Below are 23,208 nucleotides of genomic sequence, written 5' to 3'. Positions count from 1 at the left end.
TTTTGACCTCGCTCTGAAAAGAATGGAAAGATGTAAGAAAATCAAAACAGATGAGAGTTTAATGAGACTTTTGAGCTCCAGCATACTCATTACTCCAGCAGCCAAGTCCCCCAGACATGGTGCTAGGCCCTGAGGGGAGTTCTTCCTCCGCATAAGGATTGCTCAACTCAGCCTCATTACAGCCTGGTTGACAGAGCCGCATTCTTCGAAAGGCTGTAGACAGTCAACAGGAAGCTTATGCTGGAAATAAGCCTAAGGATAGTCTGTCTGTGGAAGCTGGTGAGCAGCTCTTCGCTTTATGAGACAGCCCAGTGAGGAAGACAGCCTGCTTCATGGCTCCAGTAAATAACGGGTCATTAAGAAGTCCAAAATAGAATGACAGTAACTAAAAAAAGTGTAAACCTTTTAGGAAACAAATAACGAGTGTGGATGTTGGTACCTGCAGGTATTTCCAGCAGATACGATTCACCATACTCTATTTTTAGACCTATCATGAACTTGGTTATTATCTAGACCTGGTTATTAGTGCAGGTGAAATCAGATAGATCAGGTTTTTATTTTGCTGTTAGACTAGTTCTGTGTGTTCTTAGTATCCTGTTAGTAACACAGGCTCCATAATACTTTCTCCTGTAGGTTTCAGAGAAGCAAAATAGGATTTCTGGTTCTATAGGGCCTGTGTCCGATAATCAAGATATACCCCAACACAAGCATGTATACTCAATTTAAGGAATTACTCACTAAGGCATATACAGATAGGCCTGGCAAGGCCAACAGCAGCAGAAATGCTGCAGGCAGGACTGCTGCGTGACAACCACGATGTGCCCTGCTCCTTGCCCAGAAACTCTTCCCAAGGGTGGTGATGGGATCCCGGTGTCCTTGCATCCACCTGGAGATGTTTTCAGCATTACTTTAGAGAGCCTCACATCAGGCTCACCGGCAGCTCTGCCCAAGACTATTCTCCATTGCAGGAGTCAAGCCAGAAAAACTGAATATCTTTGTAGCAATCTGCTTTCTCACCACTTTAATTTTATTTCCATTTCTGTGCCATGGTGGGTAAATTTAATATTCAACTTCTGTAGGTTTACCTAAGCTTTCAGTATAGGTTAGATGTTATTAAATACTGCAAACAAGTTCAGCTAGTTAGGTCAGGTTGTGACCAACTCCCAGTCCTGAGTTAATTCAGATTTGAGCCCCAAGAAATTTTTTTGGCAATCTTGGGGGGCAGGGTAGGAAGGGACATGCAAAATCAGCAGCACTGAAACATTGTGAAGGCTGATTCAATAATCACTTTTATTGAAAGTGATAAAGCTTTGTTTCTTGTTGGCATTATTCTTTCCCACATTGCCTTTTTCTTTTCCATTCAAAAACACAGCAGTAACTTGTAGCACCACCTTCCCATGTTTCTGGTTAATTTCAAGGAGAAAAGCCTACTGCTATTTTAAACCAGGAACATTTTTTGTCAGAATTTTCAAGTTACCAATAGGTTAAAAATCCCTTTTCCACCCTTTTCCCAGCATGGTTTACAGCAGGATAGCCAAAAGGGTGACTTCAGACTGGCTAGGCCTGTCTGAAAGGAAGCAGAGATTCCCCTTTTTCCCAGTACACTAACTACATATTGCTATCCTTAAAAGACCAAGAGGACTCTTGAACAGATAAAATAACTTCATGACAAAGCAGAAGAGACTATTTCATTTTAGGAACTGTTCATTGGGAACTCAAGAAGCTTAAGAACAACTGTACTGGGTCAGCCAAAGGTCTACCTTTCCTGGCCACTAATACTACATGTAATAAAACTATCACAGAGGATTATCACATTCCACACTTAAGCCTGTCCCCTCCAACGACTGTTCCCAACTCTTGGCTTTGAAGCTCTGTTCTGCCACTTCAGATCTAAGGAAGTCATTGGGTACCCCCAAAAGACAATCTATTGTTTTCAATTGTGATAGTTACTGCAATAAAAGATCTCGCCTTTCTCCCAAAACCTTTCACACCCGTTTCTCCATGGGAATGTTTCTTCTTGCACATTGTTGGCCTCACAACACTTGATCTTAAACTTGAAACCAAGTATTTCGCCAGAACAATTAAGGTTCCAATCCTCCAAGCACTCCTCCCTGCAAGTCTCCCCACCAACTTACATCCATGCATAACGACCACACATCCGAGCTAATGCTTGGAGGATCAGGACCATAGGTAAAGCATCAGTTGTAATATGTCTGGTTGTAATACGTCTGTGTCCAAACCCATTAAAGATGACAAGGAGCCTATGGAAATCAATCTTGCTTTATGAGTAATTTGATATTTGTTTAGGTTAAGTTTATCTTGAAGTGATTTTTCAAAGAGCTAAAAAAAGCACACACAAGGAAAGAAAATGCTGGAGCAAAGACACCTAAAATAAAATAACACTTCTGCTTAAGTAGTTTGAGAGAACCCATATCAGGCTGGATTACAGGAACAGGCAAAGATTACAAAACAAAGAGGGGTTTATTTCTTTACAAGGCTCTCCCCACCCTTTGTTTTTGTTTCTTTTCTGTGCAGAAAGCTCCTGGTGTTCCTCTGCCTAGAACATACAGCCATCAGTCATGCCTTCTCTGTGCACAGCCCACATCCTTTCTTAACCTGAAAAGAGTTAAACACTCCTTTTTCTCCAAACAACAATTTCTTATTTTCGTGACGAGGCCTTTTATGTAATTAACTAAAGAAGTGACGGCCAAAAAGAAAGAACAGCGCATGTAAAATCTTGCCAGAGAGTAGAGTAGGTAGTAACTTGTTGAGTCTATTACCAGGCAAAATGTTTAAATCAACATTATGTCCTCATAAATCAGCCATATTTAGCCTTCCTTAACTATAACCATCCCTGAGCAATGTGGGATAGAGAGAAAACATGCAAGGAAAAATTCTGATTCTCTGGTGATGCTCCTGAAACGAGAAGAGGAGGAAGCACCAGATGAGACGAGCACAGTGCACAGACATTGTTCAGACAAGGAATTGATTTTACAAGTCGGAATTAAGGTATCGGAGCATTCAGTGCCAAGCAGAGACTTGCAGTAGGCTGCCAATCACACTGACTCACACCAAGTCTGGTGGTGATTTGGAGATGTTTAAGAGCCATTTGAACCTCATTAAAACCCAGACACGTATACGGCTTGTACACTAAAACAAATTTGAGCCCTCAAGTGCTAGAAGTCTACGCTACATGACCAAAGACAAAGGTTTACATTGCAGACCATGAAAGACCATTCTTTTTCAATTACCTTTGACAGATCTAAGTTATAATAAGAGGAATAACTTTGGAAAAGGGGAGAGCAGTAACTGTGAACCAGAGAGGAGAGCGGAACGTAGCTGGAGTAACAACACGAGAATCTCATTGCATCCTTTTCTTACTTAGCTAGGAGTGGAAGATGGTCTCTTCACTCCTCCATCTCTGTTCATCCCCTTATTCTTCCAGCGGAACTGCAACAAGGCAAGTTTGACTTGCCTTGGAGCCAGGTGCTCCTGACACATAGCATACCTCTCAGATACACACACATTCCAGTACCTAAACTTTCTACATTCTCCTCTCCCCCTCAACGTGCAACCAGACTTTCTGGCCAATTTTTATTTTTTACATATTATTCTCTTCACAGTGACATGTAGCGAAAGCATCGGGGTCTATGAACTTTGCAGGTAATCTGTCTATAGTGACTGGCACGCAAAGGAAGTGTCAAGGTAGTAATGAACACCAAAGATAAATACCAGGCAGACTGGAGGAAACACAGCCAGGTAGTTTTCTTTTTCACTCAACCAAAAGAGCAATCTAAATAACAAATACCAGCCTGAGATTCTCACCCAGTGATCTCTAACAGGCTAAAGTTTGACAGTGACTGTAGCTGCATCTCAGTTTTTGGAGTACACAAACAACTCAGGTGCCTGTATAACGCTGCTCTAGTCCCCAGTTTGATTTTCAGGCTTGTTGCTGACTGTGGGGAAACTCTGCAGCTCCACCTTCTGCAAGTTTTGGTTCAGAGTGTGGTGGTGCCTTTGATGCCAGAGATGGAACCAAGGATTTCAGACATACAGCCCTCCTCTACACTGCACCCTCCTGGCTCCACAGAACAAAACAGCATCCTAGGCTCAGGCTTGGAGCAAGTTCCTACATCATCTGTTTTTGTTTTCTTTCAGTATTATTGCCTTAGAACTGGCTCTGATCATGAATACTTCATTGTTTCTTGGATGTTTCCAGAGGGGAGGGCAGTTTAACATTACATGAACAATTATTACTATAAAGCAACCTCAAAAGTCATTCCACATGTTTGGAAGATCCTAGTTCAAGGGCTGTTCCCTCTTCAACGCGGAACATGCTGGGTGGAATTTCTTACACCATATAACACGCAGTGCATCTGATGGAACAAGGATATAGGAACATCCCTGGCTGTTCACAAAGCACGCGTTGTCCACTTTTGTCCTGATGTCTTGCCATTATCAGCAACTGTAAATGATCTTATGCAAAATGTAACTTTAGGCCCAGTTGAATCTGAAATAATATCTTACAAGAAGTGCGTGAGACTACCCAGCGTGGTGGTGCTTTGAGTAAACTGCTGCCAAAAAGTGAACAGGGAAAGAAAATTGTGATCCATTACCTTTAAAATGGACTTCTGACCAGGAAGATCAACTACTGATTTTTTTTCTATACAGATTTACAGGCAGATTTTGAATCCCTGAGTTAAACTCTGCAGGTTTCATAAAGAAAGGAATCTGATTATAAGGGTCATGCATGGGCATTTCCAGGCATTACAAGACTGAAGTTGTAGGCCTTTAAAACTAGAGGAAAAATAGTAAAATCCAGAAGAGGTCTGACAGGGAAGTGAAACAAGAACAATGCTCTGAGGCTGTTGGGCAGCAATTGATATACTAGGCAACAGTACACAGGAAAGGACAAAGCCCAGAAAGAAAAAAACAGATGTCCCTGAAGAATTAGCATGCCTGAAATGTGCAGTAGTTGTCTGCTCCCAGGTCAGTGATGACCATGGGAACTTACTCTGTATTGCCCTCAACCAAAGACCCAATCCCCAAACAGCTGACTGGTTAGTAACAGGCTGATGCTCTTTTTCCTCCATTTGTTTCAAAAGATTGACATTACCTTCTCTTAACCTCAAGCTATTTTGCAATGTAAGCTCTTACCGTAGCTGCTACAAAAACAAGAGCTACATCATCCTAAACAGCTGTACCAGGAACAAAAAAAATCACACAGAAAATACAGGTTATGGACAAATACAACTTGCTTCCAAATTGGAGAGTGACAGAATTCATTCAGCACTCAGATATAAACTTAGCATACATATCCAAAGGATAAATAGTTGTCTGCAAGAGCTGTAAATGATTTCAAAATGAAGAGCTAGAAAAATAGCAAATGCAGCACTAGTAAATACTGAAAGCTGGCACCGATACTACATTCAGTGGGTGGTGGACTCCAAACTGGTTCTTCACCCACAGTGCATATTGCCTTTCCTTCCTTCCAGCTGGTGTTAGTGAAATAGCAACAGCCTTAACAGCAGATTTTAAGACTTTTTTGTTGCTGTAAGCCAGACTTGTAGCAACATTTAAAAGAAAAGTGCATGTAACAAAATTGAGCAATTTTCTGCCTTTTTTTTTAAAAAAAAAAAAAGATCTAAAATTAAATAAACTAAATGATGCAGTCTTTTGAGGCCATTCTTATTAGATTAAAAAAAATCACTAACAATGCCACCCCTTTGTTGATGCGGACTGGTTTCTGGGAATGCAAGGGACAAAGTTTTACATCTGTTTGCATACAGAACTAGTAATTGTTGAACGTGCAAGTCAGGGCTTACAAACACAGATGAATGTTTGTTTATTCTTTTCTAATTGGTATTACTTTAATACCAGCTAGGGATCCAAACCATACACGTGGGTCTGAGCTCAACATTGAGTGCAGCGTAACTGTAGATGAGGAAAGTCCCTTAAGGTACCAGTTGTTTTTTTAAAAAATGAAAGTAATTTTTATGAATCATGTCAACCTTCCCAAGTTATTTCCTTCTCAAGGGAAATTTCGTTTCATTTAGAAGAAATGTTACCATTTGATTTGAAAGCAGCACAGATAGTTTTCTGATGTGTCAGGGTTTTTTTTGGAACACAAAACTGTCCTGATGTTACCAAGCAGAAACTCTTACTGATATGATCCAAAAAGCTACAGCTATGAAAGAAGTGAAAAATTCTCACCACTATATAAATAATTACAGTCCAAAGGTCATTTATGTTTTATTTATATGTTTTAATCTCTTTTTGAAGGGTCTGGAAAAACCAATATTATCCATACTCATCTGTGAAATCCTACCACAAAGCCTCTCGCTGTCAGCTCCCCAGCTTTTATCACTGCCCAGTTGTGCAAGTACATCGGAAATTTTGGGGGGTGGAGATCCTCACATAGAAATACAATCTGGAATTTGTAGATCAAAAAGCAATTTATTATTATTATTATTTTTTTAATAAAGCTGGGTGTTGAAAGCAGAGAGCAAAGCTATAAATCTAAGTGTTTTAGGCAATGTCTCTGCTATGAAGTGATGCACAGCCCTAAGAAATTCCATAAGGACATTCAGTGCTTGGTAGACCACATAAGAGAAATGAGCTTGTAGCTGTTTTAATGAATTTGTTGGACAAAAAGCCACTGACACAGGAGACAGAACTCTGTTTTTGGAGAGCAAATAGTATGCTTCACCACCATCTGACATCTTTGTCGACTGCATGAAATTTATGGATTTTAATTCCTTCTCCATCTTTTGTTTCTCATTCAGGCACATCATAGGCAGGTTTCCTGACTATCCTACCAAAGAAGCAGGAGGTTCAGCGACTATTTTTTCTGAGAAAACCCCAGAGCAGGTACTGTCACTCCTCTAATGCAAAAGGCTAATGGGATATGGGAAGGAACCTCCACAATACATGTCTGTTTATTTAAGTTACAATTTTGCATGACCATGGCCTCTAGTTCTTCAGGTACCTTATTATTAAAGGGGTTTTTGCTGCTAGTGAAAATATTTTTCTTCCAGGGTAAACCACAAAACTCGGGTACCAAAATTTGTCCCCTTTCAGGATATGTAACCACTTAGTCACAGTGGAAGGTGCTCAGCCATACAAATTACACAGCTAAATGTGTGAGAGCAATCGGCTCAGCTACAAAGAATTGCTCAAATGTTCAAAAATCCATGTAGTTTGACTGGTGCTAGACACTAGTGGAAACATATGTCAAAGTTTTACCTTTGGTAAAGGCATCCAAAGCTACCAAGTTCAGGAAAAAAAAAATCTGAGATTGGTTCCAGTGTATCTACATTCAGTACCAGCACAGCAACTTTAGTTTGAGCAGGGAACAGTTTCTTGGCAGTAAATCAAGGCTTAGGCCTGCCTACGTAAGGAGAGTTTGAACAAGGGGCACATTCAAGTGAAGGAATCATCTTGGCTTATTTTATGTATTCTGGTAACGATCTCAATTGTTTTCCTGAGAAAAAACAGTCTTCTGGCTTCTCTGACTAATGGAAGTAGCTGATAATCTCTTCCTCTGATCATTTGGGTGTCACACAGAGAAGGCGATTAAGATCAGTCAAAGAAGTGAAGGCAATAGTTGGCACTTGGAGCCTTTTCCCGCCTCCACAGTGATCTTAACAGGATGATGAGGTTGTTGAGGGAGTTTACAAACAGGAAACCCTGCACAGAGGGCTAGGATTGGGCCCCTGAGTAAACCAGGCATGATGGTTACTAGTGGGCTAGGAAAACTAAACCACGAAAGACAGACCTTTGTGGTCCTTAAAATAATGTTCCTCTGTTGGAAGACTGTTTTATTCATTAGTTGCTTGCAACTGATGATCTCACACAACTATGGCAAAACAATATTTTGGATTCAGTCCTTCTTGGAATCACAGAGAGAAGTCTAGGGCATGCTAGCAGCATCTGTGTGGTTTGGGGAAATATAAATACGGACCAGAGCAGCATAAAGCACTGTGCTCTAACTGTTAGTTACTTTGCTTACAGAAACACACAAGAAAACTGCGACAAACAGCCGTGTGCCTCACTAAAACTGAGCTCAGGGAATGCTCCTGCTTTCAGCCAAGTTCAGAGTGTGCTAAGGTCAACCCTGCCAGCCTCTGTATCTAAGTCACTCTGTTGTTCAGTCCCAGACAGAGTGAAGGAGACCAGTCCATTAAGTTTTCAGCTTCTAAAGTAGAAACACATGCCAGTGTCAAGAAGGCTTTGTTGGCTGCTCTAAGCAGCAGGGAAGCCACCCAGCACGCGTGGGCTTGTTGCTGGAGAAGGCTTCAGGGGTCACAATGCTAATTAGACGTGCTATCAACAAGGATAAATACAATTCAGAAAGAAAATAAAAATTACAAGAAATTGTACTGAGCAAAACTAGGTATGTTAGTAAATACTAGAGAAATGTTTTCCCTGTCTTATTTCTAGCTTTGAATTTCCACCTTCAGCTATTTTGCTGTGGCTCCTGGGTATTTGCTTTCTCTTTGCATAAAATAAAGGAATCTAAAAACCTGGAGAGATCATTTTACTGCCTGGTTTCCCTGCATAAAGGAAAATACCTGCAAGGAAAAAAAAAAAAAGAAAAAGCATGTATTTTCCCAGCAAATTTTCACCAGCAGTTATCTGATTTCGAAGAGATCCCTGGAGCCATTTTTTCCTCCCTTTCTAGCCAGCACAACGGAGAGCAGAACATATTTCACATACCCTTAACAGGCATCCAGAAGGTAGTTGGCAAAAGAAAGTTCAGTTTGTTCATGCTTCCACCTGAATGTCAGAAAAGTAAAATATTTTTTGATCTTCTGAGTCAGCCTGCATTTAAAAAATCCCAAAGGCAACTGGTTTTGTTTCACTCTGGTCTACTGGGCAACATAATAAATGAAATCCTGGCCCTATTGAAGTTAATGGGAGCTTTGCCCTTGAATTCAGGGGAGACAAAAGATTTCACCTCTTGTATATATTACCTTCTGTGAATGGGTTGGTTACTCTCAAGTTAAACTCCATGAAAAATCAGGACAGAACTGCATTTAAAAAGTGAGCATTTTATAAGACTTAGGTAAAGACACTTTGGGGAAAATAAAATACAAATTAATCACTTCACGAACCATTGCTGCATTATTATACATTCTATATTTCTTTATCTTTTGACAACTCTGACCTTACTTGACTTTGTAATGTAGCTAGCCTTCTGCACAAACTGCTTTCATGACATTTTCAAGATATTTTACAAATATCTTTCAAAAAGGTAAGCCCAAGACATCCAGATGCGACGGGCTTGGCAATTTAGTCAGAAAAATATGTACTGTCTCAACCGAACAGAAGCATTTCTCTATTACTTGATGCACTTTTCAGGAGAAATTTAAGATTCTGAGACTCAGTGTAATCTTCCTGCATCTGTTCCAGATGTCTATCCCTAATGGTTTTTCGTGTTTTGCTCCAGAGATAATCATCAGATATGATAATTTTTGGCTTTGCCCTTATACTGCTGCCAACAAAATTATGATCTCTTCCTGTAGTTCATTAAGTCTCATCACCATGAAAGTAAGCCAAGAGAGTTGTCACTTAGCAGTCACATTCCCCCTCTCCCAACTCCCTCTCACTTCCACTATTAAGCACCTTATAATAAAATAGACTGAGATTCTGGTTACACATTCAGTTGCTGTTTGGAGCACAGTCATTTCCACATTAACATAATCCTGGCATTTGATCCAGAAGCACAGAAGAAGGGCAAGAAAGAGTATGCATTAACTGCTGTTACAGATACAAGCTCCTAATCCTCATTTGGCACTCTGTGCAACACTACACCACTGATTAGCATTCATTATTACCAGCAGCTAAAAGTTCTCATGAATCCCAGTAATCAGTTTGATTGCGAATGTCAGTGCAAGGGATCCCAGTAGTTAATAATTAATAAACCTGTCTATTTCCCAGGTCAAGACAGTAAAGTGATATTATGCAATCAAGTACCACCACGTTCACACACACACATCTAATTGCATTATCTTCTTCCAAATGAGTATATCAAACAGCCTTACAGTGCCAGAGGTGGCTCCAAGAGGCTCTGTGGAGCTGCATGTTGTAGCATCCAGCCTTCTGCAAATACACTTATCTTGACAGCAAATACACCAACTGTGAGTTTTTCAGCAGTCGCAATAGATGCCTACAATTACACTTACCATTTTCTCCCGTGTTCCACACTATTTTGGCTAGTCCTTTCAGAAATTATCAGGCTGGATTTTCACAAGCGCTAAACGGTGCCATCAGGTGAACCTGGGCACCTCCGAGTCTCATATCATCATTATTAAGGTTAACCACGCAGAAAGGAGAAAAAGGTACTTAGGCTCTGTTAGGCTACACAACAGGCAGATGTATTCACCTCCAGACATTGATGCACTACAACAAAGCCACCGGGCAGGTTGGCTCCTGGTTCAGCAGCTCTCCGCTGCCCCCTGAGCATGATCATTTCTCTGTTGGCTTAAGTCAGCAGGCTAGATCGTGAGCCTAAATGCCAGGCAATATCAACAACCCCTTTTTTCATCTCTACCACCCACTTTCCCTGAAAAAAGAGAAAAGATATACCAAGCAACACTAATAGATTTTTCATAAACACACTCAATGGAGACTAACATTTTGAAGTGTTTGCCAGAAAATGATCAAAAGAGCAAGCAAGTTTTTAACTGGTGAGCCAAGCTACATTTGGGCAACATCTGCCAGTTGCAAAGAGATGAGAGCACGTGTCAATCCTGGACTGAAATGCAAGACTGTCTATTAAATCCAACTGTAGGGTTTTGCAAGATCCCATATAACTATAAAATCTTCCCTATCATTTTTAATTCATTCCTGCAAGACAGACATCGCTGGGATATATATTTTTTTTTAAGCTTGATCTTCACTTGCAGGTGCACACCCAAAGTTAAAAATACCACCTTATAGAAATAATCAGCTTGTAGAAGTTTTAATTAAGTGCCCTGAAGCTGGAGGGAAAGTGGCAGGTAGAGAACATTTACAGTATACTGTATGTTATGCACAAGTCATGTAGATGTCTGATGTTTGGTATACTACTCTGGGACAGGGGGATGGCATTTCTTCCCATCTCAGTCCTGTTTCCTTGGAGAAGAAACATTTTTGCCTCAGACATCAGAATAGCTTCTTCCTGAAGAGCTAATTCTCAAAGACAGCAAATTCTCTCCAGAGACAGTAGGCTCTGAACACATTGTTTCTGTTCAAAATAGTTTCAGGGCCAGAATTACAAGGCTCTGAGGCTGTCTCACCCACCGCAGCTGGCAATCTAAAATTCCCAAACTCACTCTATCACTGCTTTTTTCTTTTATGCCCACAACACTATTAAAAGCAAAAGGTTCAAACGAGGTCTTCCTTCAAGGAATGAGGGAAGGGGTTATTCTTGAGGAGGAACATTTACTTCAAGTGTCTGCTTGCCTGAGCCAACACCAAGCTTTCTGTGACTGAGGAACACAGAACATAAGTGAGCCCTACTGGCAGCCAGTGGTTTTCGGATACTTGGCTCATACATTGACATCAGGCATTTCCATTCATTGGCTGCCCTCAGTTTCATCGCCCCCGTCTTTCCCAAAAAAGGGGATTTGCACTGAAAAAGTTTGGAAACACTTAAACTGATGTATAAAAAGGAAAGTCAATTTGGCTTTTGTGGAAGATCAGTTTAGAGGAAAGTGTCTTTTCAGCCTTGAAATAAGAAGTTACTGGATAAAAGTCATCACTGGGTCTACAGGGCTCCTACAGCAAGACTAGGAAAAATTGAGACTAAAATTCATCCACTCTCACCGATGTGCATTCCCTTCCCCAACATTAAGGGTTTTCAAAGTGCTTTCAGCATCATTTCAAAAAGAGACAACCTCGCAAAGAAAAGGGCAGGCTGAAATAATTTAGGAAGGCATCTGCTTTTATTTCCACTATGAAGTTTTCTTCAGGGGAAAAAATGTATTATAATGCAGGTGAATTGCTTAGTTTCTCAAACTAACCTTTGCTTGTCCTTTCCTTTCTTTCCCGTTCTTTTGTCAGATTCCTCAGGCATCTTCTTGTAGCTGGAGGGGAAATTGTTCCGTATAGAAGAATACAAGCCATGTAAGGTTAGGTACACAGCCAGCTTTCACCCCACCTCCCAGTCCTCTGCAATTACGAAGCTGCTTAGAGCACAAGTGCAAGCAGAGCTGGAGAAGCTGTACCGAAAGAACATAGGGGAGAAGATGTATCTGATGCAGAAAAGGAAAAATCCTATTTGCTCTGTCATTCTCTTTTGGGAAGCAGAGACACGCTTCAGAAAAGTCAGGCTTTACATGCTGACCACACCACCACCTAGGACAGAGGCCCTACATGTACGCAACCTCTGCCTTCAGTCACTGGGTATGGTTCTGGACTTGACTTCTTGTGTTCCCATATGTTGCACCCAGCACTGACTGCAGGCACCATTTGCTGTTACTTACTAACTGCATAGGTAGGAGGCTTCACACCACTGCTCATACCCCACACAAGCAGTTCTGAAAATGGTAAACACGAGCTTTGTTTTTCCACCCTACAAAGCTGATGAAGGCAAGACAGAAGGATAAGGGCAGATCAACAATTCCATCCCATTATGTTTTGTTCCCAAGAACAGAAACTAACCCCTTTCCACATCTTTTTATTCATCTGCATAAAAACATGCAAAAGAAATCGTTCCAATCAAAGTCTGCATATACTTAAAACATTGCCAGTAGAACTTGGAAGCACTGCCTAAAATTAAAACCTTTTGTTAATCACATGCGTGCTTACAGGACTCCTGCTGGATAAACCCACCCCTCAGATGCTGGAAATGGTTACAGCTACCCATTAGCAGGCAGGCAGAGCAGAGGTTGGAGGTGGAGGTGACGAGGTTGGATATCTGGCCGGGTATTAATGCTACAGTAAAGGATACAGTCTGAGTAGCTCTGTTGGTTTTGGATACAAGAGGCCTGCTGGGACACTAAAAACCTATTTTGAACTCTAGTCAATCTATTAATCTATCCAAGAGAATGAAATGCTTCACTGCTTATCACCGCAAGATATGACTGAACGGTGCTTGGGGTTTAAATTACCATATTTAATTAAATGTAAGGTACTGAAATGCTTGGGGAAATTCAGTAATGAAATTTCACTGACTGCAAAATATAGCCCTTGTCGCCCCTCGCTTCCACTGTCCAATCTTTAATCCATTAAAAGGCATTTTTTAGAAAACAAGTATTTTTACTGTTACAGGAAACACTTGTCTTAAACTTGGAAATCTGTTTTCTACACTTTCACAGTACTGCCAGTATTAATGGTGCATTAATAAGCTGCAGTGTCCACAGATTGTTTTACACTCACCAGTGGATGATCTTACAGTTCATCTCTAGGACGAGAGAACACAATGAAAGGTGTCTGGGAACAAGAAAGTGATAGAAAAAGCAAATCTCCCTGTCTGCCTTTTCAGATAGTAACGTATAAATGGACAGGAACTAAGCTGAAGTAGCTCTATCCAGTTATCAGCTACTGCTACCTTGCAGGGATAAAGATGCTGGGTTATCAGTGTACATCTGTCAGAGATCGTCACAGTATCTCTATCCAGTCTCTCATCCACTGCAGCAATTTCAGTCTTTAGCCAAATATTGAAATTGGACATGCCTCAAGGCAGTCTCTCAGAATCCATCTGTATAATATCAATCTGCCTTAAAAATGCTAAGACACATTCATAATCCAAATGCAAGTCCAGAGGGAGCTCAAAGTTGTATATCATTAGGATATTGTGCTTCTGGGTGGTTTCAGGAATTGGTCTTACTCGATAAAAGCCCTAGTGGTTTGGGACATGGAAATCACTTCCTCAAATACATGCTAGGAGTCTGTATCACCTGCATCAACATTTGCAGGTAGGAGTGCTCTCAACATAAGTGAAAGGGGTTGCTCTGTCATGGATTAGCTGCTCTGAAGTTCTCTCCACACCATGCCAAACATCTTCTGAAATCTAGATTTGTAGAATCATGTGTTTGAGAGCTTTTTTTTTTTCTCCACTCCCTTCTCACCTCTAAAATGGTTGTAGATGCTGCAGTGACATGTAAGTTCTGTTCCTGCACCCACCACGATGCAGGGTGAGTATTTGGAGTTGCCCATCACCATCTGAATGACAAGTGGAAAGGTCTAGTCAGAACTTAGCCATAGAAGACTATACCAAGCAACATATTAGATATTGGATTCCTCTACTGGGGAAGTAGAGGAAAGCTGAAACCAAGGCAGGAGAAATGCATACTAGTCCCTAACTCTTGCAGGGCATGCCTTACACCTTACCTTGCATGTGAAAATTTTGTCCAGCTATTCATGTTTCTTTTATCTCTTTCAGGTTGCTGCAGAACTGGCTGCCAAAAAGGAGATGGCTCTGCAGAAAAAATCCCAAAAGGAAGGAAAAGAAAAAGAGAAAGGAAAGGAAAAGACAAAAGGAAAAACACAGAAAACTGGAAAAAAGGTAAGGCTTCCTGCAGTAAAATCAGTTAGCAGTTTGTGAAAACAGAGCTGAAGTCCAGCCTTCTCAACTACGTGTGGGCAGATAATTTTAATTCGTATTGCCACCAAGGCCTAGGCTCAGAAGATACAGGGACTGGTTAAGGCCAGTCCCTCTGAGACTTTCAGTCAGCTTGATGCTCCCAGGGAACTGAATTTCACCTCTCATTTTTTAGGAAAGGAGTTTGCATGGCCATGACTCAGCTAAGTGGAAAGAACTGATGTAGGTGGACAGAATGCCAGAAAGAGATGAGGGGAAAAAAAATACACTTTGTGGCATTGACCTTGTTACCAAGACACTTTTCAAAGCACTGCTGCCTTTTGTACAGATGGAAAACTGGCCACAAGTTTGCTCACCAGGCATTTACACTCTTAATGTGGAGTAGGGAAAAGTTAGTAACTTCACACAAGAACCTCAGTTTCCATCAGATACCCACTTCTGATCTTGCTTGGATTTCAAAACTTATTTTACGTACTGTTCACTAATGGCTGGCTGTGTTTTGTAGTGCAAGCCAATATTTTGTAAGCCCGTAAATAGCAATCATGCATTTTCAGTTCGCATTCTTAGGATATGAACTCTTTTCTGCCTCATGTAACAGCAGACACCGCTTTATGTGTGATATATTCCCTGAAATCTTTGTTACACTAAGGTTCTGGTTTCCCTAAAGGTGTGCTCCCAAATTATTTCAGGAGCAGCTTTACAGAGAAAAGCATCCCTGCAACAGCAGTGACCTGAGGGCATATTCAAAACCAAGCTTTGCAACAAAATCATATAGTTTTGCTGAAGCAGCACCTTTTAGTTATCATTTACTTTATACTATAAAGAAGCGCAAAATAATGTTTTTGTTTTTTAATAAGGGTCATTAATCTGAGTATGTGGAGGAAAAGAGGTCAATGCTCTGGCACAAAGCTTACTCTTCTCTGCAAATTTTACACAATTTCTGATTTTAAGTGTTAACCCTGGAACAATCCAAAAACATGCTTTTCTCAGGCAACAATCATCACTTTGGCCAAAGCTCTTGTAACAGCTAGCCAGGAAACTAAGTTACATGAATTTAGGAAACATCAATCTGTCTAATTTGGATGAAGATAAAGTGTTAACCCACAGCTGAGACAGTGTTTTCAGCTTGGAAAGACTCTGTTTGGATCATACAAGACCCAAGAATTTGGGTTATGGGGTTTCAGGGATTTTTTCTTTATAAATGAATATGTATAGAAGGCTGAAGGAAAAGCATGTATAGAAGTTTTCCAAGCTCTGAGCCTGAGGCCCATCTTCTGCAGTGTGTGTGGATAACTTGAAACTCCAGATCTTAGTCACACACATCTTCAGACATCTGTTATTTGTCAGGGTGCTGCTAGATCACAGGGTGACAGCATTAGTGAGGGCACCAGGCTCCAAGGAGCAGGAAGTGGACTGCTGGCACCACCTCATTGTACCTTAGCTGGCAGAGCTGAGTCAGTCCAGAAGAGCAGGAGGACAGAAAGAGGAGCATAATCCCTGCAGACCTAAGCCTAATACTGATACCAAGTTGTCCATAGATTTCTAGGGAGTTATACAAGTGCCAAGTTCAGCTCTGCAGGACCACTTCCTCCTGTGACCCCTTTAATCAGTATGGCTATTGCAGAGCTCTGGAGGAAAGATCAGATAAAAGTACACATAATGAAAGCCGTTGCTTAGAAAAGCTTTTGCCATTACAGACATAGAAGAGCATTATTCTCAGCTACAGGAACTTGTAGCATCTCAAACTGTCCAGCTCTGCTTGGAAGCATTCACAAGGGTGTCCTCTAGCATCTTTCTATATGGTTTTGTCCTTGTCCTCTGTCCTTTCCAACTCAGCCAGCCCAGAACGAAGCTGTGATGCACCTAGTCATGCAGAGGCAGCAGAGAAGGCTGTTCCAGACCTTTCAGTCCAAGTTAAAGTGAGGCATTAATGCTTAGACATGCTAAAAACGCCAAACCTAATCTCCAATCTGAGCTTCTGAAACTGAATGTCAACTAACCCACCTGCTTAAAAACATGACTTTCACAGAATAAATTTGATTCCTTGTGTTTTTCATCTTCCATAAGATGGTAAGATAAGAACCAAGACTACACCAGAAATGAATCCTTATCCTCTCACAACCTCTGCAAGGTTCTTTTGAAACAGGGTGAAATAACAATATAGAGCTCTGGGGCTTTATAACCTGAAGTCATTCTCATCTCTTCAGCCATCACAAGTCCTGTCAAGTAAAATTCTGAGCCATTATATCAGGTTCTCTATGGTTCATTGAGAAAGAACAAAGGGAACATTCTCTCCAAGGTTATAATACTGACAGGGAAAATAGCATCTAAGACCAGTTGAGAAGTGTATGGAAAAGTTCTAACAGCAGGACTCTTATTAAAATAAGTATAGGCGATAAGTCATAGCAGTGCAGTCAAAGAAAACCCTTGCTCATAACTTCACTTCTTTAAGAAAACAAAAGTTTGATCCCAGAAGGAAATTTAAATATTTCTGAAGCCTGATAGCAATCTTTAAAAAGACGTATTTCATATCAAAGTAACTTCATTTTTTTTTCTCTGTAAGGTGTTGATCTGATTTCCCATTGGACACCCAAGGAAAAAAAACACCAGCACCATCTGATTCCTCTTTCCAAGAGCAGAGCACATTAGACCAGTTTGGGCTGCTTCACCCAGTAACATTCCACAACTGGTCTCACTACAGAACATGAGCAAGGTTGCACAATTCACAGATTTCATCCAGAAATACTAAACAGTGAGGTGCATTTTATCCTCATTGAAATCTATTAATAAAATCTCCAGAACAGAAGCGCAGAACAGTCAGTTCACAATGTTCCTTGCTGTTGAATGAGAATATAAAGCCATAAAGCCATCTAGCATGGGCTGGAATTCAGAAAGCTTCAAAAACATTAAAACTATTATTTCCATATTTGTGCCTAAATTGAAGTGTATATTGTTGGTTCAAGGTACTTTAGTACACAGCACAGAATAAGCATGGAATCAATCCATTGAACACAGAAAAATACATCAACTGACTTCAGAGGAAAAGAAGTTTTATACATTATATTGACCCTTGTTCTGTTAATACATGCAAGAAGGAATACAGAACAGCACTCTACAACTGTCCTTTGGACACACAATGGTTTTGATTAAAGTCAATGACACTGATGTAAATATTGCTATGTCAGTTTACAGGAATCATTGAAGCTAGTAATTAAAATGATCTATCGGTTTATTTTTAACAATAAAAGAAATGTTAACCCGCATCCTATGCTATTGAGTGGCTAAAAATGAATAACAATCCAATTTTTAGGCTTTTAATAGTTAGCAATTACAAGTATGCTCTTAGAAGAGCATCTTTTAATCATTTTCTAAAAATGTCAAAGTGCCAAGGATGAATCTCAAAGTGCCACACCCTGCCAAAACTGAATACTCGCACAAGCAAGAATTTAGATTCCAAGAGTCAAATCCTCAAGCGCTTGGCTATAGTTAACCCAAATGATTCTTGATGTTTAATTTAGAAACTCACAAATCTTTTTCAAGTATAGCTATAGACCATGGCATAGAAGTGGTAAATGTATTTAGGTTCTGCATGTCCTCCTGGGCCTAAACTTTAATTGCTATAGTAACTTAATTAAAAACATTTAATAATTCATGTGACCTGTCTGCAGATGTATCTGATAAGCAAGTAATGGCATCTAATTAAGGAGGTACTTGTAGGGTTTTTGTTTTGGTTCTAGGTATTTCAGGAACTGTATCCTATAACTTTCTGATAACTAGCACCTTACAGACTAGCCTTGGATTAGCAAAGCCAGATAAAACTTGTGTTGTCTTTGGTAAATCCACACCAGCTCCTCCTCAGATTGATAACTTCACACAACTGTTACCTTACTAGCATTTTGAAGACTTATGACTGACACAATGTGAAGAATCTTTTATAGCTTTCTGACAAGATTTTCCATAGAAATACTGGTTCAAAGAAATTAAACTATTTTAGGAACTTGTCAATGTCATTTAGTTCAGATAGGAAAACATCAATATGTTTTGATTAAGTGGAAACCAAATATTTTGTTTTGCAAAATACACCAAGTTCATTATTTTTCTAATAACAGATTAAAATGAGGTTTCAACAGCTTGGAATTACCCACAGGTTGGGAATTCCTTTGGTGCATGGAGGGTGCAACCCAAGAAAAACTGAAAAAATAGCAAGGTAATTTAATTTACATGTTTTGCAAGTATGCTACCTATATTACAGATTCCAACCAGCCTAAATATAAGTCCTGTGACCTCAATAGGCCAATTGATGAACTGACACTCTACCTTCCTTTTTTTTTTTTTTTAAAAAGAGGATAAACTTTCTTTATACCCTGCTAGGAAAACCATAGTTGATGAAAAATTTCATAACAGCATGACGAAATGGTGCCTTATTCCTCACATTACAAAAATTAAAAATGAAAATTACGACTTTTTCACACTAAGTTACTACATACATGTATTAATATTCTGATTTTTCTTTTTACCCCCCTCGAGTCTAGGAAGAGGATGAGGGCTGGAAAATGGCTCCCAGTAATTTCCTTTCAATAATGGAGGAAGGAAGCAGTCAATACAAAGGTCAGTAGAAAAAGATAACAATTACAGCTGGAATGTTCTTCTAATTCAGTTTAATCTGAATGTCATTCCTGTAAGGTCAAACTGCACAGCTGCCCAAACTGTGTAACTTTATAGAAATGAGAACATTAGATAAATGGTATTTAGGAAGTCTCAGTACCTCAAGTACCCAGGAGTCTCAAAATCATTGTGCTAATCACAAAGGATGGTACATTCCTGTCTGAGTGACAGTGGCCAAACTAGAACCAGAAGTACATACAGATTTTCTAAGAGTGGTAAAAATTGCATCTGAACAGCAAATGATTTAATAGCACCATACTATAGATGAGGCTTCAGCATCAGTGTTTTCATGCTCTTGTAACTCCTGTCTGCCTCTCATTCATGGAAGGTGTCTATAGATACTATTTACACAGTTCACAGCTAGTCAAATTATCTTTGATGTTTTAATCTTTTTAAGCAGAGGCATGAGAAATGCTGCTAAAGTATGAATATACCTCAAAGTGTTTGCAGCTTCCCAAATATGATTGAATATATAACATAGCTTGGAGTTGTATAATCGAAGCCCTGTCACAATTAAAAATATTCTCTTCTCCTCACTCTGCAGTGTTTATGGCTTGCTAAGAGTTCTTTATATGAAAAATACCCATTTCCCTCCCTCTGACAAATCACTAGCAGAGTGTTCTGCCTGATTTGAGTTGGCTGGAGAGAAAGCAAGCAACTTTAAATATGCACCAGCACAATTTTGCCAGACTCCTGGCTTCTAACAATTCAGATTCTGTTCTACATTGTAAATCAAAGGAGCATTATGCTTGAAGAAAGTTCTTAGTGCCAAACTTCACTCTTGATTGCTACATCAGAACCCCACTGAAGTCAGCAGGAATTTTAGATAAGGATCAATTTCATCTATACTATTTTCCTTAACTAGCCCAGAATATTACTTGTGCTTTTTTATACACCCAGGACCAGATGTCACCTTGCAACCCAAAACCAGCAATAGCAAGACCTGTGTTTCCCATCCAGCTAGTCCCAAGAGCTACAAGAGGCAGGGTAGAGTCCCTACTGTTTGCAAAGTAGCAACAAGAGGGCAGGAGGGTTTAACATTGTCAAGTAGATTTGGCAAATACACTTATCCAGCATCCTGCTGAGTATGCAATAGGGCAGCTATGCTTTCCAGTGCTTCTTGGACCCCCTGCTGAGGCTTCGCAGCATCTAGCACTATTTAGTACAATGCTGAACTGTGAATTCACCAACTCCTTGTATTTGCGCCTATTAATAACTCTCCTCCAGGTTGTGGAAGACCTCACACTCAGGCTTTAAATAGTGCTTCCAGCACAGTGGACGTGAGTGTTGGGGATAAAAACACCAGGGGGTTGATAATTTAGTTTGATACGAAGGGATACTCCCAAATTTCACCACTATCTCAAGTAACAAGTCAGGGGGCTTATGAGAAGACAGAGACATGTTTGTCACCCAGACTGTAATGGAATACCACTTCATATACTGTCACCCCTATCAAGATATATCCTTGCAGAACTCAAAGCATGTAACACATTTTGGGGTTACTCATGCTGGCCAACTTTTTGCACGAAGAGGGGTGCTGAACTGGGAGGTGTTTTCCTATACATTTCACAAAGCCTCCCAAGGACAACTCAACAGCTCGTTATCTGTCTATAGAATCTCCATTCCCACTCAGGCACCTAAATTGGATACCTAAAGCCAGTTGGTGTGAATACCTCCATCATCTCATGACATACTGACAGCACTTGCTAATACAATGTAATAATGCACTCAGATAGGTCAGGCACAAGCACCATCCTTTTGTGTTAGGACACCAGTGCTCGTCTCCACCCCATCCCACCAGAGCTGACACCTGTACCTCTAACAAGGAACCATTTTCTGCAGAGCACAACCAGAACTCCTCAGAGTGGAAAGAGCTCCTCATGCAAGCTTCAAAGAATAGCTTCAGTTGTCTTACATACAGTACGAATCTGTAGCTGTCCAGTTAAACCTCAATTGTTTGTTTTTTTTTCCTTCTAATGATTCAAGTCTATCCAACACCATAGTGGTTTTTTTTTTTTTTTTAGTAAAGAGCTGTTAATTCCTCCATGCAGCAGTATCCTTCCTCATTCAGCAGCACTTCATGCTTTTATTGTGCCTAACCACACAGTTATCACCACTTTATTACAATATTACCCGGTGGTTGTTCAAAAAATTGAATTAAGTCATGGATGAGGTTCAGTTTTTCAAGGCACCCAAAAGCCTAGAACATCTGATAGGAACAGCGTAAGCAATTTCTTACTTTTTAATTTTAGTCTGCTTTCATTTCAGTAGCAAAGTTGTTTAGAAAAAGGTTTGGGTTTGATCTTTCTACATTGGGAACATTTTTCTATTCTTATGTGATAGTAATTGAGCTATTCTTACAATTTGCATAGAAGTTCAAACTTATTACTGCGTAAATCTTGAAAGCATCACTGAAGTAAGGGAGCTTGATTAAGATTTATATCAGGTGCCTACAATGGAATTAAAGGCCTTTATGAATGCGGCTGCAGTCTACTAAGTGAGAGCTGTCCAAACAGTGAACGTTTTCATTTTGTCACCTCTCCCCCAACTCTTACAATTAAAGAGTATTTCCATCCCCTGAAACTGGTTGATTTGTTCTTGGGTTAAATGTTGTAAAAGACATAGATCAGTTTTCACAAAGATCTAAGTATTTCACTTACAGACTTTTCCATACCTATCCCACCCCCACCCCATGTTAGAACTACTTAAATAAACCTCACTGGAATTCACAAACACTTTTGCTCTCCCAAAACTGTATTTGGCAGTTTTACTAGTTGCTAAACTACATTTGCCAAGCCCTATCTAAAACACTTATTTTATATACTTTTGTTGGAAACAGCCAGTTTCTCTGCAGGCTTACTTATACACTACTTATACATGTACACTGGAATAACAGGAGTATGTGGAATAAATGTAAGTAGCCTGAATCACTACCTCAGTCTCCCTGGGTTTTATTTTTGCGGTATACCATGTTGTAAGGCAACAAAGTGCTATTTCCCCCATTTTACAGGTAGCCAGTTGATATTTGACTTAGTGTTGCAGGGGATATTTCAGTTGGAACTAGAGTTCAACTTCAATACTGCATGACCCAAATTTTAAGGTGGGATGATATTGTGTATTTTGCCTTGTATCAAAAGATTCAAACCCTTTTGTCAGGAGGTTGAAAGTAGTCATGTTAAGAAGAAAAGCTTCGTACTTCAGATAAAAAGTACTTCAATTATCAGTCACAAGCTGCTTTGAAATTCAGAGATACTGGAATTACCTGCTAGTCTGCAGAGGAAAGCTAATGCTGCTGAAGCGATGTTAGCAATCACATTAGTGCACTGGCTGCCTTTTGAGTCCTGAGCTCTGGAGTTATGCATATAAAATAATCCAAAGATAAGCATGCTTTATTTTAGAAGAGGCAATATAAATTGCAGTGCACACACAAAAATAGTTCCCATAGCTGCACGACCCATCTGTAACAAAATACCAGCCTCTTTTGACTGGCCAGTGAAAACAACATCCTTAGCCTTCTGACCTGACTTTAAAAATAACTTTGAAATGTTTTGTTGATCTATGAAAGAACAACATAGCACCTAACACCTATGAGTTATTTATCTCTTTTCTAAAATTGGAGACCTCTAGCCCAGTGTCTAATATAGCACTCAGAACTCAGTGCCAGGTAATATCAAAGGCAACTGCCTAAGCTGTGTGAGGACTGTTGCTGCTTTGCCTGCAGTGGATATTAACTGCTAATCAATTTACAGAATGACAATAAACAATTATGAAAAAACAATAAAAATCTATGATCCCTCTATGAAAGATAAATACCTAAGACCTAGTACTCCTCTATGAAAACATAGCACTTGCAACCTGTTGACCCAGTCAAGAAAGTGTTTAAAAATTCACATTACAGAGGAGTTATACACCCTTTCCCCAAGGCTGAAATTCCAAACTGATAACCCTGGAGGAGGTACTGTGCAACTAGGGCAAATCAGCTTTCTTTCTTGAAATATTATGTGACATCTGTC

General features: G+C 40.0%; 2 protein-coding genes across 6 annotated transcripts in view; one reads left to right on the top strand and one right to left on the bottom strand.

Annotated features, from left to right (window-relative positions):
* Window positions 1-23,208, top strand: part of IQCA1 (IQ motif containing with AAA domain 1) — a 104,542-nt gene that overhangs the window by 43,404 nt on the left and 37,930 nt on the right. The window contains exons 7-9 of the mRNA XM_027461157.3: window positions 6,786-6,870; window positions 14,372-14,494; window positions 19,063-19,138. Coding sequence (XP_027316958.3) covers window positions 6,786-6,870; window positions 14,372-14,494; window positions 19,063-19,138 — 284 coding nt within the window. The remainder of the gene's footprint in view (window positions 1-6,785; window positions 6,871-14,371; window positions 14,495-19,062; window positions 19,139-23,208) is intronic.
* ACKR3 (atypical chemokine receptor 3) overlaps window positions 1-23,208 on the bottom strand; it is a 139,531-nt gene that overhangs the window by 92,364 nt on the left and 23,959 nt on the right. The window lies entirely within an intron of this gene.

This window comes from Anas platyrhynchos, chromosome 7, assembly GCF_047663525.1.
Source record: "Anas platyrhynchos isolate ZD024472 breed Pekin duck chromosome 7, IASCAAS_PekinDuck_T2T, whole genome shotgun sequence".
NCBI lineage: Eukaryota > Metazoa > Chordata > Aves > Anseriformes > Anatidae > Anas > Anas platyrhynchos.
The sequence above is the reverse complement of the archived record's forward strand: the minus strand, read 5'-3'. Positions and strand labels throughout refer to the sequence as shown.